This window comes from Phodopus roborovskii, unplaced genomic scaffold (genome assembly GCF_943737965.1).
Source record: "Phodopus roborovskii unplaced genomic scaffold, PHOROB, whole genome shotgun sequence".
Lineage (NCBI taxonomy): Eukaryota > Metazoa > Chordata > Mammalia > Rodentia > Cricetidae > Phodopus > Phodopus roborovskii.
Genome location: NW_026126599.1, coordinates 12,956,375 through 12,974,105, shown reverse-complemented (window position 1 = coordinate 12,974,105; position 17,731 = coordinate 12,956,375). Strand labels below are relative to the sequence as shown.

The 17,731-nt window shown below is 47.2% G+C and overlaps 1 protein-coding gene across 1 annotated transcript in view; it reads right to left on the bottom strand.

Annotated features, from left to right (window-relative positions):
• Arhgef18 (Rho/Rac guanine nucleotide exchange factor 18) overlaps nucleotides 1-17,731 on the bottom strand; it is a 91,959-nt gene that overhangs the window by 4,181 nt on the left and 70,047 nt on the right. The window contains exons 16-25 of the mRNA XM_051205416.1: nucleotides 15,047-15,164; nucleotides 12,880-13,128; nucleotides 11,205-11,281; nucleotides 7,950-8,128; nucleotides 5,976-6,064; nucleotides 3,518-3,703; nucleotides 1,342-1,479; nucleotides 898-1,028; nucleotides 249-305; nucleotides 106-153 (exon numbers count right to left, since the gene is read on the bottom strand). Of these exons, the coding sequence (XP_051061373.1) occupies nucleotides 106-153; nucleotides 249-305; nucleotides 898-1,028; nucleotides 1,342-1,479; nucleotides 3,518-3,703; nucleotides 5,976-6,064; nucleotides 7,950-8,128; nucleotides 11,205-11,281; nucleotides 12,880-13,128; nucleotides 15,047-15,164 (1,272 nt within the window). The remainder of the gene's footprint in view (nucleotides 1-105; nucleotides 154-248; nucleotides 306-897; nucleotides 1,029-1,341; nucleotides 1,480-3,517; nucleotides 3,704-5,975; nucleotides 6,065-7,949; nucleotides 8,129-11,204; nucleotides 11,282-12,879; nucleotides 13,129-15,046; nucleotides 15,165-17,731) is intronic.

Sequence of the window (17,731 nt, the reverse complement as noted above, 5' to 3'; positions counted from 1 at the left end):
GGAACAGGAACAGGGGTGGGGCTGATGAGTTATGTCCTTGACTAGACCCAGCCAACCAGCGAAGGGCAGTAGCAGCCAGTCCCCCCTCCCTGATGCATCAGGTACCTGGAGACTAAGAAGCAGCTGAGACAGTGTCTGGACCCGGTGGACCAACTGCAGAGAGAACGCCAAATTGGTCTACCTGATTACGGTACACGGGTATGGGGGCATGCCATCCCTGGGGGGGGGGGATGGACCAGGGGCAGTACCTCTGACTCCAGGACAGTGGGCAGACATAAGCTACTTTCTGTGCTAGGCATCTCCACCTGCAAAGAAGATGACAGTATCAAATGGAACTGACCCAAACCACCACAGCTCACTGTGGGAGGAGACATGCTCTTGGCATGGGAAAAAGAAAGGACCTAGGGCTGGTCTGTGACCGTGGGGTACAAGTCCTATGGCCATCTGATGTATGCCCATCCAAGAGTCTGGAAAATGAAGGTCTGGAGAAGCCTGGGAGGTGGTTGGTTGCCTGATGTCCAGCTCTATAATAGGGTAGGCTTGGAAGTAAAGTTTTATGTGGCCATGCCAGACACAGATACAGCTAGGGGCAAGTGACCTTAGCCTCTGGAAACCTCAGCAACTATGAGCAGGTATTGGGTATGCTGAGTCAAAGGAGGAGGGCAGTCAGTGAAATGTCAGGAGTGTGGACAGATGTCACTACACACTCTGGATAGCTTGTTGTATGCCAATGTGGCATTTTGGCTTGCTGAAGTTAAGGCAACTATATTGTACCCATTCTCTCTTCTGCCTCCCTCCCAAGTCACTGCCTGTTATTCCCAGGGGTCTGCAAGATTAACATGACAAGGTTGTCATGTTTTATTGATGTGGACTGTCTGTACCCAGGCAATCACTTACAGTCTGTGCTGATTCCTCACAGCCACTGGGAGTGTTACTGTCACAGGATTTGGATTCTGGGCTGCTAGCAGGCCCCTGCCAGTCCTGGGGCCTGAGGTCATTGGTGCAAATCTTCTTTTTAAAGCTGCCACCTAGAGACCCCAAATGGACCATAAGAGGATGCTATGAATCCCATGGCATCTGGGATCCCCTCCTCTTTACCCAGACCCTAAGTATAATAAATACAGGCCAGGGTGCTCCTGGATGCTGGCTGCAGAGCCCTGGTCTACCAACACCCAGAGGGCTGAGGTCTGTTTTCAGGAATTATAGCACTGGAGACATAGCTCAGCTGTTAAAGGCTAAGGCTCACAACTAGAAATTCAAGGAATTCCACCATACAGGATACTGCATCTGCTACGCATGAGCTTCCCCAGGCATAGACTCAGAGCTAGGTGACATACTTACTCTTGCTGGGGCTGCCCACACTGTCATAGCCCCCGAAGGTCTCAGCCCTCCGAGGTAGGCCTGCAGAGACACTTCCCTCCTCCACTTGACCACTGGTGCTGCCCAGCCGCCGGCAGATCAGGCTCTGTATGCCCTCAACTGTGAGGAAGAGGTGGGGGCATGAGTTAACAGGTGGTGGGGGTTATGCCAGGGGCAGCAGGGAGTCTAGACCTGAGCCAGAAGCAAGCATGGCAGTGAGTGCCGGGATGATAGGTGTACACTATTGCCTTGGCTTACACAAGCTGGGAATAGAACCCAGTGCTAGGTGAGCACACTAACAATGGAGCCCCATCCTGAGCCATCATCCTCTGCATCTAAGGGAGAGAGAGGCCAAGGAAACCGGCAGCCAGTGGGTTTGAAAACAACCCTTCTTGGGAGGCAGGCTCGGAAAGTTCAGGAAGTTCTGAAGGGTGGCATGTTAAGACTCAGGAAGTCAACAATGCACAAATCTCAGGAAGTCCCTGAAACTTACCAGAAGTTATATTAACAGAAAGGACTGCTGGGAAAAAGAGACTCTCCACTTGTCCAGCCACCTTCTCCTTAAGTTGTGAAGGGAGCTCCAGGGTCCCAGGATTCATTTGTTGTCACCTAAGCTGGGATGGCTTTCAATGATGCAGCTGCCTTTAAGTTGTAAGTAATCCCCGACTCCTGCTTGTAAGTGACCCCAACAAACTTACTGGTTCACCAAATAGGACTGGTGTTTTTTTTTCTTTTTTTTACCTTGCTCTGTCATCAATTCCCTATTTGGGGTGGAGATGTGTGTGTTCATGTCTTTCCAAAAAAAAAAAAAAAAAAAAAAAAAAAAAAAAATTGACACAACATATAGAGAGGAGCCATATAGGCTCTGTGACTTTTCTCTCCAGCTCATCAGGGTGCCTGCTGCAATCTAGGCCCCAAGTCAGACCTAGGGATGTGATGTACCAGTCCCTGTCTAGATCCAGGAGAAGACACATAATGTTAAATAAGAGTTGGACAGGAAGGCTGCCCATGGGGTAAGGCGGTCTACAAACCCTTCGGTGACCCTCTATCATTCCAAAATCTCTAGCCAGGTGAAGAGGCAGGTAGAACATTGCTAATCCATGTAACAGATTTGTGAGGCCGAGAACACTGGCCTCAGGAGACAGGTGGAAGAGCAGTGCTGATGCAGCTGAGAGAGCAAGGGGTTGAGTGGTCTGACCCGCTGAAGGAAGAGAGCCACTAAACACGGGCTGCCTACGCTGCTGGACACACGGGGCTCTGCTGGCTCCAATGGTGCTGTTAAGAGCTCCTGTATCACTGAAGGCTCTCCTTACCAGGTCTGGCCTTGAGGCTGGCACAGGGGCCTCTGCATGGTCAGGGTAGAATGTGTGTGGAGACAGCAGGTTATATGTACTCAGTGGCAGCCTGCTAGAGCTAGAGGTGGGGTGTGGCCCAAGTTTAAGGTGCATTTCTGGACCCCAGAAGTCCTCAAAATGGCTCAGAGTATATGCATTTTGCTAAGGACAATATTGGAGGCTGTCCCAGAAAAGAAGAAGGATCTGTATCAGAAAGTTTAGACTACATCTTGTTTATTTATTTATTGTGTGTGAGTGTACACATGTGACACAGCACACATGTGGAGGTCAGAGGACAACCTGCACAAGTTGGTCCTCTCTGTGTAGCATGTGGACCTCTAGGAGTGAATTGAGGCTATAATACATGCAGGTTAGCACCCTTACCTGATGGCCATTTTCCCCCTGAAGACAAGTCTTTCATGCATCCCAGACTAGCTTCAAACTTATTATGGAGGTAAGGATGACCTTGAACTTCTGATCCCCCTGCCTCAGTCTCCCAAGTGCTGGGATTCCAGGGCTTCACATGTACTAGCAAGCATTATACAACCAAGCCACAGCCCTAACCATTAGTCAACTTCAGACCTCTGCAGTTAACTGGGTCACCCAGGGAGTGTTTGATGATTGGCAGAGAGAGTGCTTAAAGGATCTGGGGTAGCTTACTGGGAGAGCTCTTGCATATGCTGTGGGTTCCCTGGATCATAAAAAAGCAAAATGACCATGGTCCTGGGTGAGGTCAGCCACAGGAGTCCTGGGCCTGGTTCTGGTCCCCCATGTAGCCCACCCTTACAATATCCTAACATACTGCAGTAGGGTGGTTGACTTACTCTCACTCATGGCCGATCTGAGAATCTGCTCCCCCTGAAGGGTCTCAGAGGGGTCCCCAACTCCTCGGAAGAGGCCTCGGCAGTGGGCTGACTCCTCCAAGCCACTTAGCTCAGCCATCTCCAGGTAGATCTGCTGCTTCTCCAGAAGGCTCTGGGTGATCAGCTGGTCCTTCAGGCTCAGTCGCTCTACAGAGGACCCAGAGGTGGTGGTCAGCCTGAGAGACCTGCCCTGGAGCAGGGCCGAGAGCGCCAGCCCCCATCAGCCTGTAGTCTCAAAGGCACACCCTTCCCCCACCATCTTCACAATGTGGTCCCATCCTCTCCACAGCTTCACCCAAAATGGCATGTAAGGGCTGACAGGCAGGAGTGGGGAAGAGAACCTTGAAAGATAATATACTTTTTTAATTAAAAAATTTCAGGCTGGAGAGATGGCTCAGCAGTTAACAGCACTGCTAGCTCTTCCAGAGGTCCTGAGTTCAATTCCCAGAAACCACATGGTGGCTCACAACCATCTGTAATGAAATCTGGTGCTCTTTTCTGGCCTGCAGACATGCATGAAGAATACTGCAGACTAAATAAGTAAATATTTTAAAAAATATTTCATTACATCTTTTTATTTGTGTATGTGTGTGAGCACATGTGTGTGGAGGTCAGAGGACAACTTGTAGGAGCTGATTCTCTCCATTCTGTGGAATGTGAGCACTGAGCTTGGGTCATCAGGCTTGGCAAGCCAAGTGTCTACCCACTAAGCCATCTTGCCAGTCCAGGTTTTTTTTTTTTTTTTTTTTTTTTTTTTAAGTTTTATCTGTTGGGCATGGTGGTGCATGCCTTTAATTCCAGAATTTGAATTTGGGAGGTAGAGCCAGGAGAATATCTGACCTACATAGTAAGTTCTAGGACACCAGGACCACAAAGAAAAAGATCCTGTCTCAAAAAACAACAACAAAAAACCCAACCCATACTTATTTGTGTACTTGACTGTCCTTGGGGGTGACATCCGTGTGCATGCATGGAGGCCAGACATCAGCTGCCCTTCTCTATCGTTCTCCTTTTCAGTTGAGGCATACTCTCTTCTCAAAACTGGGGCTCTATTTTCTCAGCCATGTCGTAAGCCAGCAAATCCTGGCCATCCTGTCTCTGTATTTCTCAGACCTTGGATTATAGGTGTGCACAGGAAATCTGGCTTATCACGTGGGAGCTAGATGAGTGTTCTTAACTGCTGAACCATCTCTCAAGTGTCCTCCTGATTTGTTTATTTGCTGAGACAGGATTTTGCTCTTCCCAGGGCTGGAGCTCCCCCTGCCTTGGCCTCCCAAGAACATGGATTATAGGTGTGACCTACCATACCTAGCTTAAAAACTTGAAAGTTAAAATCTTAAAATTTTATGTTAGGAAACTGAGGGCTTATTTTAAACATTTATTTCCTTATTTGTGTATTACAGGGCAAGCCACAAAAGGTTTGTTTTTAAACAATTGTTTCCTTATTTGTGTACTATGTGGCAAGTGTATCATGGATTGCACATGGTGGTCAGAGGACAACCTGCAGTTGTTGCTTCTCTCTATTATGTCAAGTCCAGGATCTGAAACTGGATTGTCAGGCTTGGTGGCAAGCCACCGTTATGTGCTGAGCCATCCTGTCAACCAGAACACAGGGTTATTAACTAATGACTTTCTTGATTTCAAGACAGCATCTTGTTGTATGCTCTTGGTTCACCTGGTCATAACTGTATGACAGGCTGGCTCAATTCCCATCAGTCCCCTCACCTCAGCCTCAAAGTTCACAAATCTTGGGGCTAGTGAGATGGCTCACTCAGTGTTAGGAACACTTGTTCTTGCACGGGTCTCGGATTTGATTCCTAGTATCCACAGGGTGGGTCACAACTGCCTGTGGCTCCCTCTCTGGCCTCTGCATACATGTGGTGCATAGACATACATGCACAAAAATGTCCACTGCCCATACACATAAAATTAAAAACAAACAAACCATGTTTCTTTTGAGAAAAGGATTTTCCCTCTGTGTAGCCCTGGCTGTCCTGGAAGTCACTTTGTAGACTGGTCTCCAATGCAGAGATGCCCCTGCCTCTGCCTTCTGAGTGCTGATACTAAAGGCGTGAGCCACCATGCCCAGCTCAAATTTATTTTTAATTGTGATGTTTTATTTTTAATCATTTAGTCATTCACTCATCTATTTATTATTTTTGAGGCAGTGTTTAGCTCTGGCTAGATTTGTTCACCACATAGCTGAAGATGACCCTGAACTTCTGACACATTATCCCTCTGTAATGTGGTGCTAGGGTTGGAACCCATGAGCCCCATGCAAGCTGGACAGTCACCCTGCCTTCTGAGCCATCCCTGAACTGAACTCTTGAAATGGGTGAACCTTAGATATGATCATTAAACCTCAATGAGGACCCACGGGTTACAAGAGGGACCTGACCACAATGCTGACCCCTCTTACCCTGGAAGTCCCGGAGTCTCATGGCGCGGGCTTCAGTCACCTTTCTCTCCTCAGTCTCACTGAAAGGACCCTCCTCCTCATCAGGACAGCTGCCAGGAAAGGGGACAGCTGCCATCAGTGTCCTGATATCAGCAATGCAGAGCATTCTTCTTCTTCCCCCCTTTCTGTTGAGATGGCTTGAGGGATAATAGAACCCAGATCTACAAGACTGTCTCAGCAGAACAGGCAGAGTGACAGAGGACATCTGACATCCTCTCTGGCCTTGGTGCCTGAGTTCAATCCCCAGGACTCACATAATAGAAGAGAATGATTGAGTCCCAGCTTCACAGGCATGCCATGGCTCCACCTTCTCGCCAACAAAGAAATGTAACTATGAAGATTACTGAGCCAGGGCCTGTCCAGCTATGAAAGGGCTTTTCCACTGACTTACATCTCCCTGCACTGCTGATTTTTTGTTGTTGTTGATGTTTGTTTTTCATGACAGAGTTTCTCTGTGTAGCCCTGGCTGTCCTCAAACTCAAGAGATCCACTTGCTTCTGTCTTCTGAGTGCTGGGATTAAAGGTGTGTATCACTACCACTGTTTGTAAACAAACAAAAACAAGGCATCATGTATCCCAGGCTAGACGCAAATCTACTCTGGTCAAGAATGACTTTGAATTTCTGATTCTACTGCCTCTTCTACATCAAGTGCTCAGATAACAGGCAGCAGGCATGCACCATCACAAGTGGCTTATATGGTTCTGGGGCTTAGACTGAGGGCTTTTGTGCATGCTGGGTAAACAACTACCAACTCACAGCCCTAGCTTCTGTACTCTGCTTTTGTAAGGGCCTTAGCTTGGAGGAAGAGGAGATATCAAGCCAGTACACAACAGCTCTCAAAGGGTCAAGGCTTAGCCAGGAGAACTTGTGATCCTCATGCCTCAGCTTCCTGATGCAGGGAGGTATAGGTATGCACCACCAAATTCCACTTCTTGCACAAGTATTTTTTTGTTATTGATACAATAATTTATATGTATGTGTGCACAATGCCATATATGTACAGGTAGTGGGGGCCAGAAAAAGGCACCGGATTCCCTGAACTGGAATTATAAGTGGTTGTTAGCCATACTATGTGTGTGCTAGGAACTTAACTCTGGTCCTTTACAAAAGCAGTAAGCACTGTTAACCAGTGAGCCATTTCTCCAGCCCATCGTGTGGTTTTAAGTGCCCAGCTGTGACATTCAGGAGGCAGTCAGTGGACAGCTTACTTGCAGGTGACTAACAGACACTGAAGGCTTTGGACCACTCAGAGCTGAGGTTCCTGACTGTTGTGATCAGGAGGCTGGCAGCTGGAGGCTGGACTGCTTTCCATGCCCTCTTCACCTAGACTCTGGTTCAGGTGGGTGGAAGACAGCAAACACTGGGCTGGGATCTGGAGGGATCTTACAACCTGCTCCATCGAGGCTGGCCTCAAACTGTTTATCTGAGTGGCCCACAATAAAGGTCTAATTTAGAACTGCCTGGCCCCACATGCACCCTATACAGATATAGCCAGGCCTTCTTAACACTGTGACAGGCAAGCCATTGTTAGAAGGAGCAGGAACAGCCTTCATTAGTTCATTTATGAGAAGTGATTTCCTCAGAGGACTGGGTAGCTCAGTTGGTAGGGAACTCATGAAGCTTGGCCCCATCCCTAGCACTGTATAAAGTGGGTATGGTGGTGCATACCTTTCATTCCAGCACCAGGGAGGTGAAGGCAGGAAGACAAGAAGGGTCATCCTTGGCTACATTGTGAGTTGGAAGCCAGCACAGGCTGCATGAGATTGTTTCTCAAAATCATATACCAATCAACCTACCAACCAACCAACCTATCCAATGAACCAATGATGGGATGTGTCTGGGAGGTCAAAGTCAGAAGAGAATGGCTTCTCAATCCAAGAGCATGAACTGAGAAGGAAGAACCTGCCTGAGGAGGCAGTAGACCCTGGGCTTACCTCTCCACAGCTCGGCGAATGTGGGCCATCCAGGTGTTCCTGTCTTCTTTGGAACTGGTATAAATCTCATACATCTCCGGCCCTTGCATGGAGGCACTGATCAGAAACATGGCCTTCTCCTCATTGGCCACCTCCCTCACAATGAGCTTTTGCAAAGAGATGACAGGCGGCTTTGAGTCCTGCATGGGGGAAACGATGGAAACTTAACCATTGTCCTGCTATATACAAACAACACTGGACCCCCGCCTCCACCCCCCAGTGTATATTTGCATTCACTTGGAAGGCGGATGATGGTCTTGGCTATTGTTCCTCAGGTGTGTAGTTTCTCACTGGGGTGAAGTTCACCAAGCAGGCTAGGCAGGTGGCCAGTAAGCCCAGGGTCTGCCTCCTCAGCCCAGGGATACAAATATATGCCATGACACCCTATATTTTCATGTGGTTCTGGGGAGTGAACTCTGGTCCTGTCTTCAAGCACTGAATTCCCACATCAGCACAAAGCAGAAATATTTTTAGTAACTGAAGACTATTTAATTGATACCCTAGTATTCTTTTTAATGCCTTCTGAGGACTTGAAATCACTGTGAAATCCCTCTGGCCAGCCTGGTCTACAGAGCAAGTGCTAAGACAAGCTCCAAAGCTACAGAAAAACCTGTTTCAAGTGCATACGCTTGCATGCAGTGTGTACCCGTGGAGATCAGAGGACAGCTTGTGGGAGTTGGTTCTTTCCTACTATGGAGGGTTCTGGGCATTGAACTCAGGTCATCAAGCTTGGAAGCAAGCATCTTTACCCATGGAAGCACCTGCTGGCCCCAAAAGGCACAAGTCAAGTAGTATTCCAAGTTAAATTACTCAGACCCTCTTGTAATTCATACATTGGGGATAAGTCCAAGTACCTCAGAACGTGATGGTGCGTAGAGACAGGGCCTTTAAAGTTATAATTATGTCAAAAAAGGTTTGTATTTCTAGTAGTCCAACCCAATAGAATTGGTAGCCTTATAGGACTTTAAGACTGGGCCAGGTAGGGGAGTTACAGGCTTGTCACCCCAACACTTGAGACTTGAAGGTAGGAACTTAAGAAGTTCAAGGCTGACCTCAGCTAAACAGTGAGTTCCAGGCCAACCTGGGCTGTATGAGGCCCTGAATTTACAAATGCTGAGATGACAGGTGTGTGCAATTAAGCCCAGCTTGGATGATTTTTCTTTATTACTGTATGTTTTTCTGCATAAGGAATCCTGAACATATTAGCACTGGGTGACTGGTTGTCTTGCCCCTGCATTTCTGGGGACTAAGACAGACTACTTTATGTCTCACCTGTAACACAGTATCTGGGCTACACAGTGATCCACCTGGAAAAGTCAAAAAAGGATGCAGAAGGACAAGAGGGTCTAGGAAGATGATGGCGCTTGTGTGTTTCCTGAAAGCTTTGGGCCTAATAGGTTCATTTATTAGTGCCCCAGTCTCCTGATGGGAGGGCAGGGAGGTATATAGAAATCACAGTGATATCTATGTTCTGTGGTGTGCTGGGCTAAAGAGGGGACAGCTTTTGAACAAAATAGTCTGACCCAGTTTATGGAAAGGTGGGACAGGGTGACAAGAGATGGGAAAATCCCTGTGGTGCTCTGAGATCAACCGATGGAATCTTCCATCTCCAGGGTTTCTTTCTATCCTATAAAACACTAAGTCCCTGGCCTTGGCCCCTCTCTGGCCCTGGCATCGGCACCCTCTGCTGCTGGCCTTGGCCCCTCTCCACCCCTGGCATTGACCCATCCCGCCCCTGCAGAATGCTGTCCTTTGTTCTGATTAAAGGACAATCTGCACATTGGGAGAAGTCAGGGTCTGCTTATGTCCACATCACCTCCATCAGTCCCGATCTGTTTTGGGGCCCCACACCATACTCCTTCCCTCTGGTCTGCCTTTCCTCACACTCCTTACCCATCTCGCTCATTTTTCTGACACCCATCCCATGGAGGGCATGGCTTCTCAGGGACTGAAGAGCCGACAGTCACAATGTGGAACCTCTGGTCTTAGTGTCCTCTGTCTTCTGTCTATGCAAGTGGTACAAACCCCAGTTGGGGGTTTTATCAGTGTGCCATGTAAACTCAGTTGAGGTCCCTTCTCCTGCTCTCTGATCCCCTTCTCTACAGAACTCCAGAAGAGGTCTTTTGAGATTTGCTATACCACGCACCATCCACGCACCAAGGTACGGGTCTTTTGGCCAGATTCTGGGGCTTGTGAGTACCCTGGGATGTTGGACAGCGGGAGAACCACACACAGAGATGATGAGGCTGGGAAGACTGAGGATGTTCGAGATCATGGGCAAGGGGCTAATCATGAAGCAGCCCTTCACTTCCTCCATAGCCTCATGGGAAGCCCTTTGCACCCAAGGGTAGAGAATGTGTCTGAATCTGTAAGCTGGGCACTCCAGGAAGGAAGTGCTTAACCCCAGACCAGACACTGCTCAAGCTATGCCCACCTGCAGCCCTCTCCATCTCCATCCTCAGAGCAGACTCTGGCATCCCGCTGTTATGGGAAGACACAGTCTCTGAGTCAGGAGACCCCGCAGGGGCCATTCTCAGTTCCCCACGTAAGCTCACTTACCTCAACTAAACTTGCTTCTTCTCGAGTCTCTCACATTCTCAAGAGTGGCACATTCCTACCCTGGAATTCTGTGCCTTCTCTCTGCCACCCAGAAATGAGAGACAGTTATGTGAACCCTCCCCTCTCTTCTCCTAGCTATAGAGAGTGGTCCCTATTCTGCCTTGTGAGCCTGGACTCTGTTTAGAGCCCCCTTCCATGCTGCAATCTGCTTATAGCATCACTTTTTTTTTTTTTTTTTTTGGAGACAGGGTTTCTCTGTGTAGCCCTGGCTGTCCTGGAACTCTCTCTGTAGACCAGGCTGGCCTCAAACTCACAGAGATCTACCTGCCTCTACCTCCTGAGTGCTGGGGTTAAAGGCCTATCCCACCATCACCTGGCTACTAATTCTTTTAATAAATTTCTTACCCAAGGACAATTGACCTTAGTGTCCCCCTTGAGGCCCTCCCACCTGATACTTTTCAATGAGGACCAGAGTCACATTAGGGTGCAAGACAGGTTCTCATTCTTTGTACATTCTAGTCTTGTCCACTGTCTGGAACCTTCTGGAAGGATCACGAGACAGGGTGCCTCTCCACGTCTTGTTTTGGATGTACCCTCTATGGGGCCCATCACTGCACGGCCTTAGCAAGCAGGCCTGTGAAGACATCAGACACATACCACAGAAGCGAACACGTATCTCTGGTCCTTTTCTTGCAGAAGCAACAGCACATCGGTCAAGAGGACAGCGAGGACGTCTGCAGAGACCAGCACAGGAGGAGGTCTTAGAGGTCACATGCTCAAAGGGGCCTGAGAGGACTTAAGCACCAGGATGCTTCTGCCTCTTGTTCCTGAAGTTCCCAGTCTAGCTCACCCCTTTCCACAAAGTCCCTGAGTTTTGAGATTCAGAGACACGGAATGTCAGAGGCTCCTCCTGCTCAAGCTAGAGCTCCCATGTGCCATTCAGTTCTTTCCTTTTTTTTTTCTTTTTGGTTTCTCTGTGTAGCCCTTGGCTGTGTCCTGGAAGTAGTAGCTCTGTAGGCTCTCTGACTTTGAACACAGAGATCTGCCTACCTTTGCCTTAAAGGTGTATACTGCCACTACCTGGCAAGGATTTACTTTTATCTGTGTGTGTGTGTGGTGTCTTTGTGTGCTTCTGTGCATGTGTGTGCAATTGCTCTCAGTGGCTAGAGGTGTGGGATCCCTGGAGCTGGAGTTACAGGCAGCTGTGAGCTGCCCAGTGTGGGTTCTGGGAGCAACAGGTACGCTTACAGGCTGTGCCATCTTTCCAGCCCCTCATTTATCGCCGTTACTATTTGTATACATACATCTTTGTGGGTGCACCTGTGCATTATATGTGTGTACACCAGGGGATATGGAGTGTCTTCTGTGATCCATCACTCCCTGACTTTTTTTTTTTTTTTTTTTTTTTTTGGATGTATGTGTATAGCATGCAGGGGAAACAGGCTAGGAAGGGAGGGAGGTGTGTGCATGCCCTGGTGTGTATGGGAAGGTTGAAGGACAAGCTGGTTCTATTCTCCCACCACGTGTGGGTCATAGGCATCTAACTCAGCTTGCTAAGCTTGACAACAAATGCCAATGCACAGTGCCATCTTGTCAGTCCTCCACCTGATTTTTTTAGACAGGGTTTCTAAACTAGGGTTAAACTAATGTCACCAGCACGTGGGCTACAGGCATGCATCACCGTGCCTGGTCCGGGAGCCAACTCAGGCAAGCCAAGCACTGTACCCACAGAGCCATCTTTCAAGCCCCTACCTAGGCGGTTCCTTGTTGAAATGGACTTTTCCTTCTCCTTGTCTCCTGCTGCAAAGATGCAGGCAGGGCGCCTCAGCCCCGAGTCCCAGTCCTGCATCTCTCACATGAGTGTTGTGGGGAAGCCTCTTCTTTTTCCTTTTTTGAGGCAGGGTTTCACGGCTCTGCTTTGTGGCTGAGATGACCCTGAATCCCCAATCCTTTTGCTTCTATTTCACGTTTACTTGGTGCTGTGGATGGAAACCTGGGCCTCATGCATGCTAGGTAAGCACTTAACAACCAACCTACACCCTGTCCTTGGAAGAGCCATTTCTGATGCTCTCATCTAATTAAATCCTCTTCCTCCAGCAGGCTCTCTGTACTCCACTGGTACCCTTGAACCGGAAAACACTCAAGTGTTGCAAGTTTGGCCTTGTTCCCATCACTCAGCCTGGTGCCAATTCAAGACGGAATATCAATCCAAGACAGAGTCTACCACATCGAGATGGTGCCTACCACTCTAACACAGCAACCAGAACTCTAAGGTTGTGTCATGCAGAACCAATATGACACCCACCAGAGGTGACCAGAGGCAGAAATTTACCTTTCAAGCGCCCTGATGTGGACTTCCAGCACAAGGTGCCTTCCAGGTGGAGCTGGCGCTGCAGCATGTCCTCCTTGCGGAAGGTGAGTCCATTCTTGAGTTTGCTGGACGACTTCAGGTCCACCTTGCCCGCGATCTCCCTGAGGCGCTGGCCCTTCTCATACTCGCTGACTCTGGCATCCACTTGTGAGATGATGTCTTTGATGAGGTTCAGGGCCTGGCTCAGGTCTTTGTAGTCCTCAGTGCCAGCTGTCACACATAAGCAGAGGTACCACTGTTTGTGTGTCCATGTTCATAGACACAACAGAAATGCTTGTGCTATATCTGGATGGGATCTGTAAGGTGTATTCCCCAGGGCTAGGGCCACTGCTTAGAGATCTGTTCAGAACTCTTTGCCAACTCAATTTCTAAGATAAAATGGCTCTCCAAAATTAATAATAGCCAAGAGTTTAATGAATTCAGTTTGTATATTTATCGAGACAGCATCTCATGTAGGCCAGGTTGGTCTCAAACTTTCTATAGAGAATGACTTTGAACTTCTGATGCTCCTGACTCCTACCTCCCAGTCATAGGATTACAGGAATACCACAATTGGCTACAGCTTTTGGCAGTGCAGGGTCTCTCCACACACCCTGGCTGTCCTGGAATCCACAGAATTCTGCCTGTCTCTACCTTTCTGCTTTGAGTGGTATACCACCACCATACCCAGACTTTGCTTTTTTTAAAACAAGGTCTTATTCTGTAGCCATGGCTAGTCTGGAATTCAGTGTGGATCAGACTGGCCTCAAACTTGCAGAAGATCCTATCTTCACCTCTTATGGCACAGACTACCCAGGACACCATACCCACTCCAACTATTATTATAGACAGATTTTGCCTTAAGTCCTTTAGTTCTTCATACAATGCTTCCTTCCACTTCCTGTTTCAATCAACAGAAGGCCTCTACCACCTGAAGGATGCATAGAGAAACCTGCTATTTTCTCATGGCTCAAATCTACCAGTGATGGGAAGGGGTGGTCATCGTGGCTTACTACACCACCTTTCTGTGTTCTCTGTAATTATCAGCATGTCATCTTTTTATTCTTTCTGTTTTATTTTGGAATCAGGGTCTTATAATGTAGCCTAGGCTAGTATAGGACACATGTTATCTTCCTGCCTACCAGTTGTGTAGCAATTTCTTCTGAATTGACACATTCTATCAGGGAGGGAAGTTAAGACTCAGGAAGTAAACAACTAACAAGTCTCAGAAGTTCCTGGAACTCACCAGAGTCATATAGAAGGTCTCCCTAAGATTATAAAAGCAATAAGGACTGCTAAGGCAAGGCCATGCTCCAATTTGTTTAGTTGCTGGTAAGTTTTGCAGAGAGATCTGGGGTTCCAGCTTTTTTGAGTTCTACGGTGGTTTTTTGGAGATACAGCTGCCTTCAAGCCATCCCTACTCCTGTGCTTTATCCATGCTCCCAAGTAACCTCAATAAAATCATTGGTTCATCAAGTTGTACTTTGATTGGTCTGTTGTTAGTTCCCAATCCCTATCCGGGACAAATAGACATTTGTTAATGTCTCCCTAGGAAAAGTTACACACTAATATTAGGCCTCTTAAGTACTGGGAGAATACCTGTGCCCACACTGCACCCAGCTCAGATCTTGCACTGATCATATAACTCAGAGATCATTTATTTTTAAATTGTATTTATTTTAAAGTGTATAGGTATTTTGTCACATGTATGTCTGTGCACCTAAGTATAGGGCCTGTGGAGGAAAGAAGAGGGCAAAAGATTCCCCAGGAACTCATGTTGTATATGGTTGTGAGACACCATGTGGGTGCTAGGTAGGACTCAAGCCTAGGTCTCTGGAAGAGCAGCTGTGCTCTCAAATGGCTGGGGCATCTCTTCAGTACCAGAAATCGTTTCTTAATAACCCAGGAATCATCTTGTTTTCATCTTGTTCGTGTCTAGTTTACAGATACTGAACTGGGACCTGCCATGGCCTATAGCCTTTGCTAAGGGCAAAGATTCACCCAGCTCCTGTCCTCATGTGCTGAGCTGACTGACTGGCACCCAGCATAGTAGATTACAAGAGGAAACTTGGCCAGTCCACTGATGAACTCGGAGCAGGTGGAGACAGCCCTGCACCTGACCCACTAGGGTAGCACAATGTGTTCCCACCTTCTGTGTTCTGGATGATGCGCTCCACCAGAACTGGGTACTTGGTTATACGCTGTGTGACCAGAAGGATACATTCCTGAACTCCCAGCCTTCGCACAATGGAGAAGTTGCCAATTTTCTGTGAAACGGAAAATAAATAGCTTGTGTTAATTTCTTTTTCACTTTTTCCTTCTTTATTTTTGGATGTTTTTGAGACAGGGTCTCTCCATGTGACCCTGGCTGTCCTGGAATCCACAGAGATCTGCCAGCCTGTGCCTCCCAAGTGTTGAGATTAAAGACATGCACCACCACACCTGGCTCTCCTCTCTTCTTCCTTCACCATCCCCAGCCCCTTGAATTTGTGGGTAAACACAGGGCCTCAGTTATGCTGAACAAATACTCTTATCATTAAGCCATATCTCAAGACAGACAGACACATACAAACGCAGTTTGGTGATTAGTGGTATGTAATATTATACCAGGTTAACATGTTCCTTTTTTGGTGTTTCCCCTGTGTTACTCTTCACATTTTTTTTTTTTTTTTTTTTTTTTTTTTTTTTTTTTTTTTAAGATAGCATCTCACTATGCAGACCAGGCTGGCCTTAACAGAGCAGAGGGTACAGGCTTGTGACAAGGGCTCTGGGATCTAAACTCCAAACTTGTGGCTGAGTGGCAAGCACTAAAACCTGGAAGCCATCTCTCCAACTCTTTTTGTACTTTTGAGACAGTGTAGGTTGAGAGATGTTTCTGCTTCAGCTGAGGTTACAGACCTGGACTACCAGGTTCAGCTTCCTGAAGAATCAGTTAAACACTGCAGGCCAGGGGCTCTTGCCCATCACCTTGTTGGGACCTTTTCTTTCTTCTGTGACACCCAAACAGGGGTTACCTTCTAAATATGGAAAGGTCACAAGTGTGTGGGCACTCAGGAAGATCTGGGAAAGAGGAGGTAAGCCAGGTAAGGTGGGGCTTGTCTATAATAGTAAATACTGAGGAGTCTGAGAGGCAGAAGGATCTTGAGTTTGACTCTAGTCTATAAAACAAAATCCTACCATTAATAAGAATAAGAGTGAACAGAATGGAGGTGGCACAGGAATTTAACCCCAGCACTCAGGAGGCAGAGACAGGTGGGAATCTCTGTGAGTTTGAGACCAGCCTGGTCTACAGAGTGAGTTCCAGGATAGCCTTCAAAGCAAAACAGAAAAACCCTGTCTCAAGAAAACAAAAAGAGAGAAAATATTAATGTGAGGGTCCCAACATCTGGAAGCCCAGAGCAGGAGGATCACCAATTTTGGGTTAGCCTGAGGCACATAGGAAGTTGTAGCCCAGCCTGGGATATGCAGACAAGACTTTGTCTCATAATAAGAAGACAAGGGACTGGAGACATGGCTTAGTGGTTAAGACCACTTAACTGTTATAAAATATTATTTTATGATGTGTTACATTTGTTCATGCTGTGGAACATTTGTTTAATGATGCAAAGATGTGTTACATTCTTTTACGTTGCATTTAACTCTGTGAAGTTAAACAATGCGAAGCTGTGTTACTCCATCTGTCTAAAACACCTGATTAGGGTTAATAAAGAGCTGAATGGCCATGCAAGGCAAGAGAAAAGATAGGTGGGGCTAGTATGCAGAGAGAATAGGAGGATAAATCTGGGAAGAAAGAATGAGGAGTGAGAAAAGAAGGAGCAGAGGAGGATATCAGGGACCAGCCACCCAGCTACACACCCAGCAATGGAGTAAGAAAGATACATACATAGAACAGAGAAAGATAAAAGCCCATAGACAAAAGGTAGATGGCATAATTTAAGAAGAGCTGTCTAGAAACAAGCCAAGCTAAGGCTGGGCATTTATAAGAAAAGGTCTCCGTGTGTAATTTTTGGGAGTGGGGTGGTGAGCCCCCCCAAAGAGCAAAAGAGTAAACAAACAACTACATTTAACTGTTCTAAAAAAGGTCCTGGATTTGTGTTCCAGGACCCACATGGTGGCTCACAATCACATTTAACTCCAGTTCCAGGAAATCTGACAATTTCTTATATGCATATGTAGTGGCATCTTGCTTTTCCAGTGAACTTGTGGTGGTGGCCATGTCCTATGGGCGTGGCTTTAGGTGTTCAGATGTGAGCCCTTATAAGGTAGAGGAGGGACTGGCTCACTCTGTTGTTGAGTTCTGCTACCACTAGGAGAATTTTGGGAGGAAGAAAGCAGAGGAGCTGCCAGAGAGATACCATGTCTAGCTACTGGGAAGATAGGACTCTGGGCATTCTCCGTTAAGATAAGGCCATGTAGAAATACATAGATTAATAGTTATGGGTTAATAATTAAGAGAGAGTTAGCCAATGGGATACCTGAGCCACTGGCTAACTGGTTTATAACTAATATGAGCCTCTGTGTGTTTATTTGGGTCTAAATTGTTGTGGGACCAGGTGGGACAGAAACATCAGTCTACACACACATACATACACATAAATATAAAAGTTGAGTAAGATAGGATGGCTCTATAATCTCAGCACTTGGGAGGTGGAGGCAGGACTTCAAAAGGCATCCTGGGCTACATAGGTAGTTAAAGGACAGATAACTTGGGCTACATTAGAAACTGCTTCAAAACAAACAAAGAAGAACACAAGAAAACAAACTAACCAGAAGGGAAGAAAGAACCAGTTATGGACTAGTTTGAGGACTGACATCGAGCGTCCCAGAACCCTCC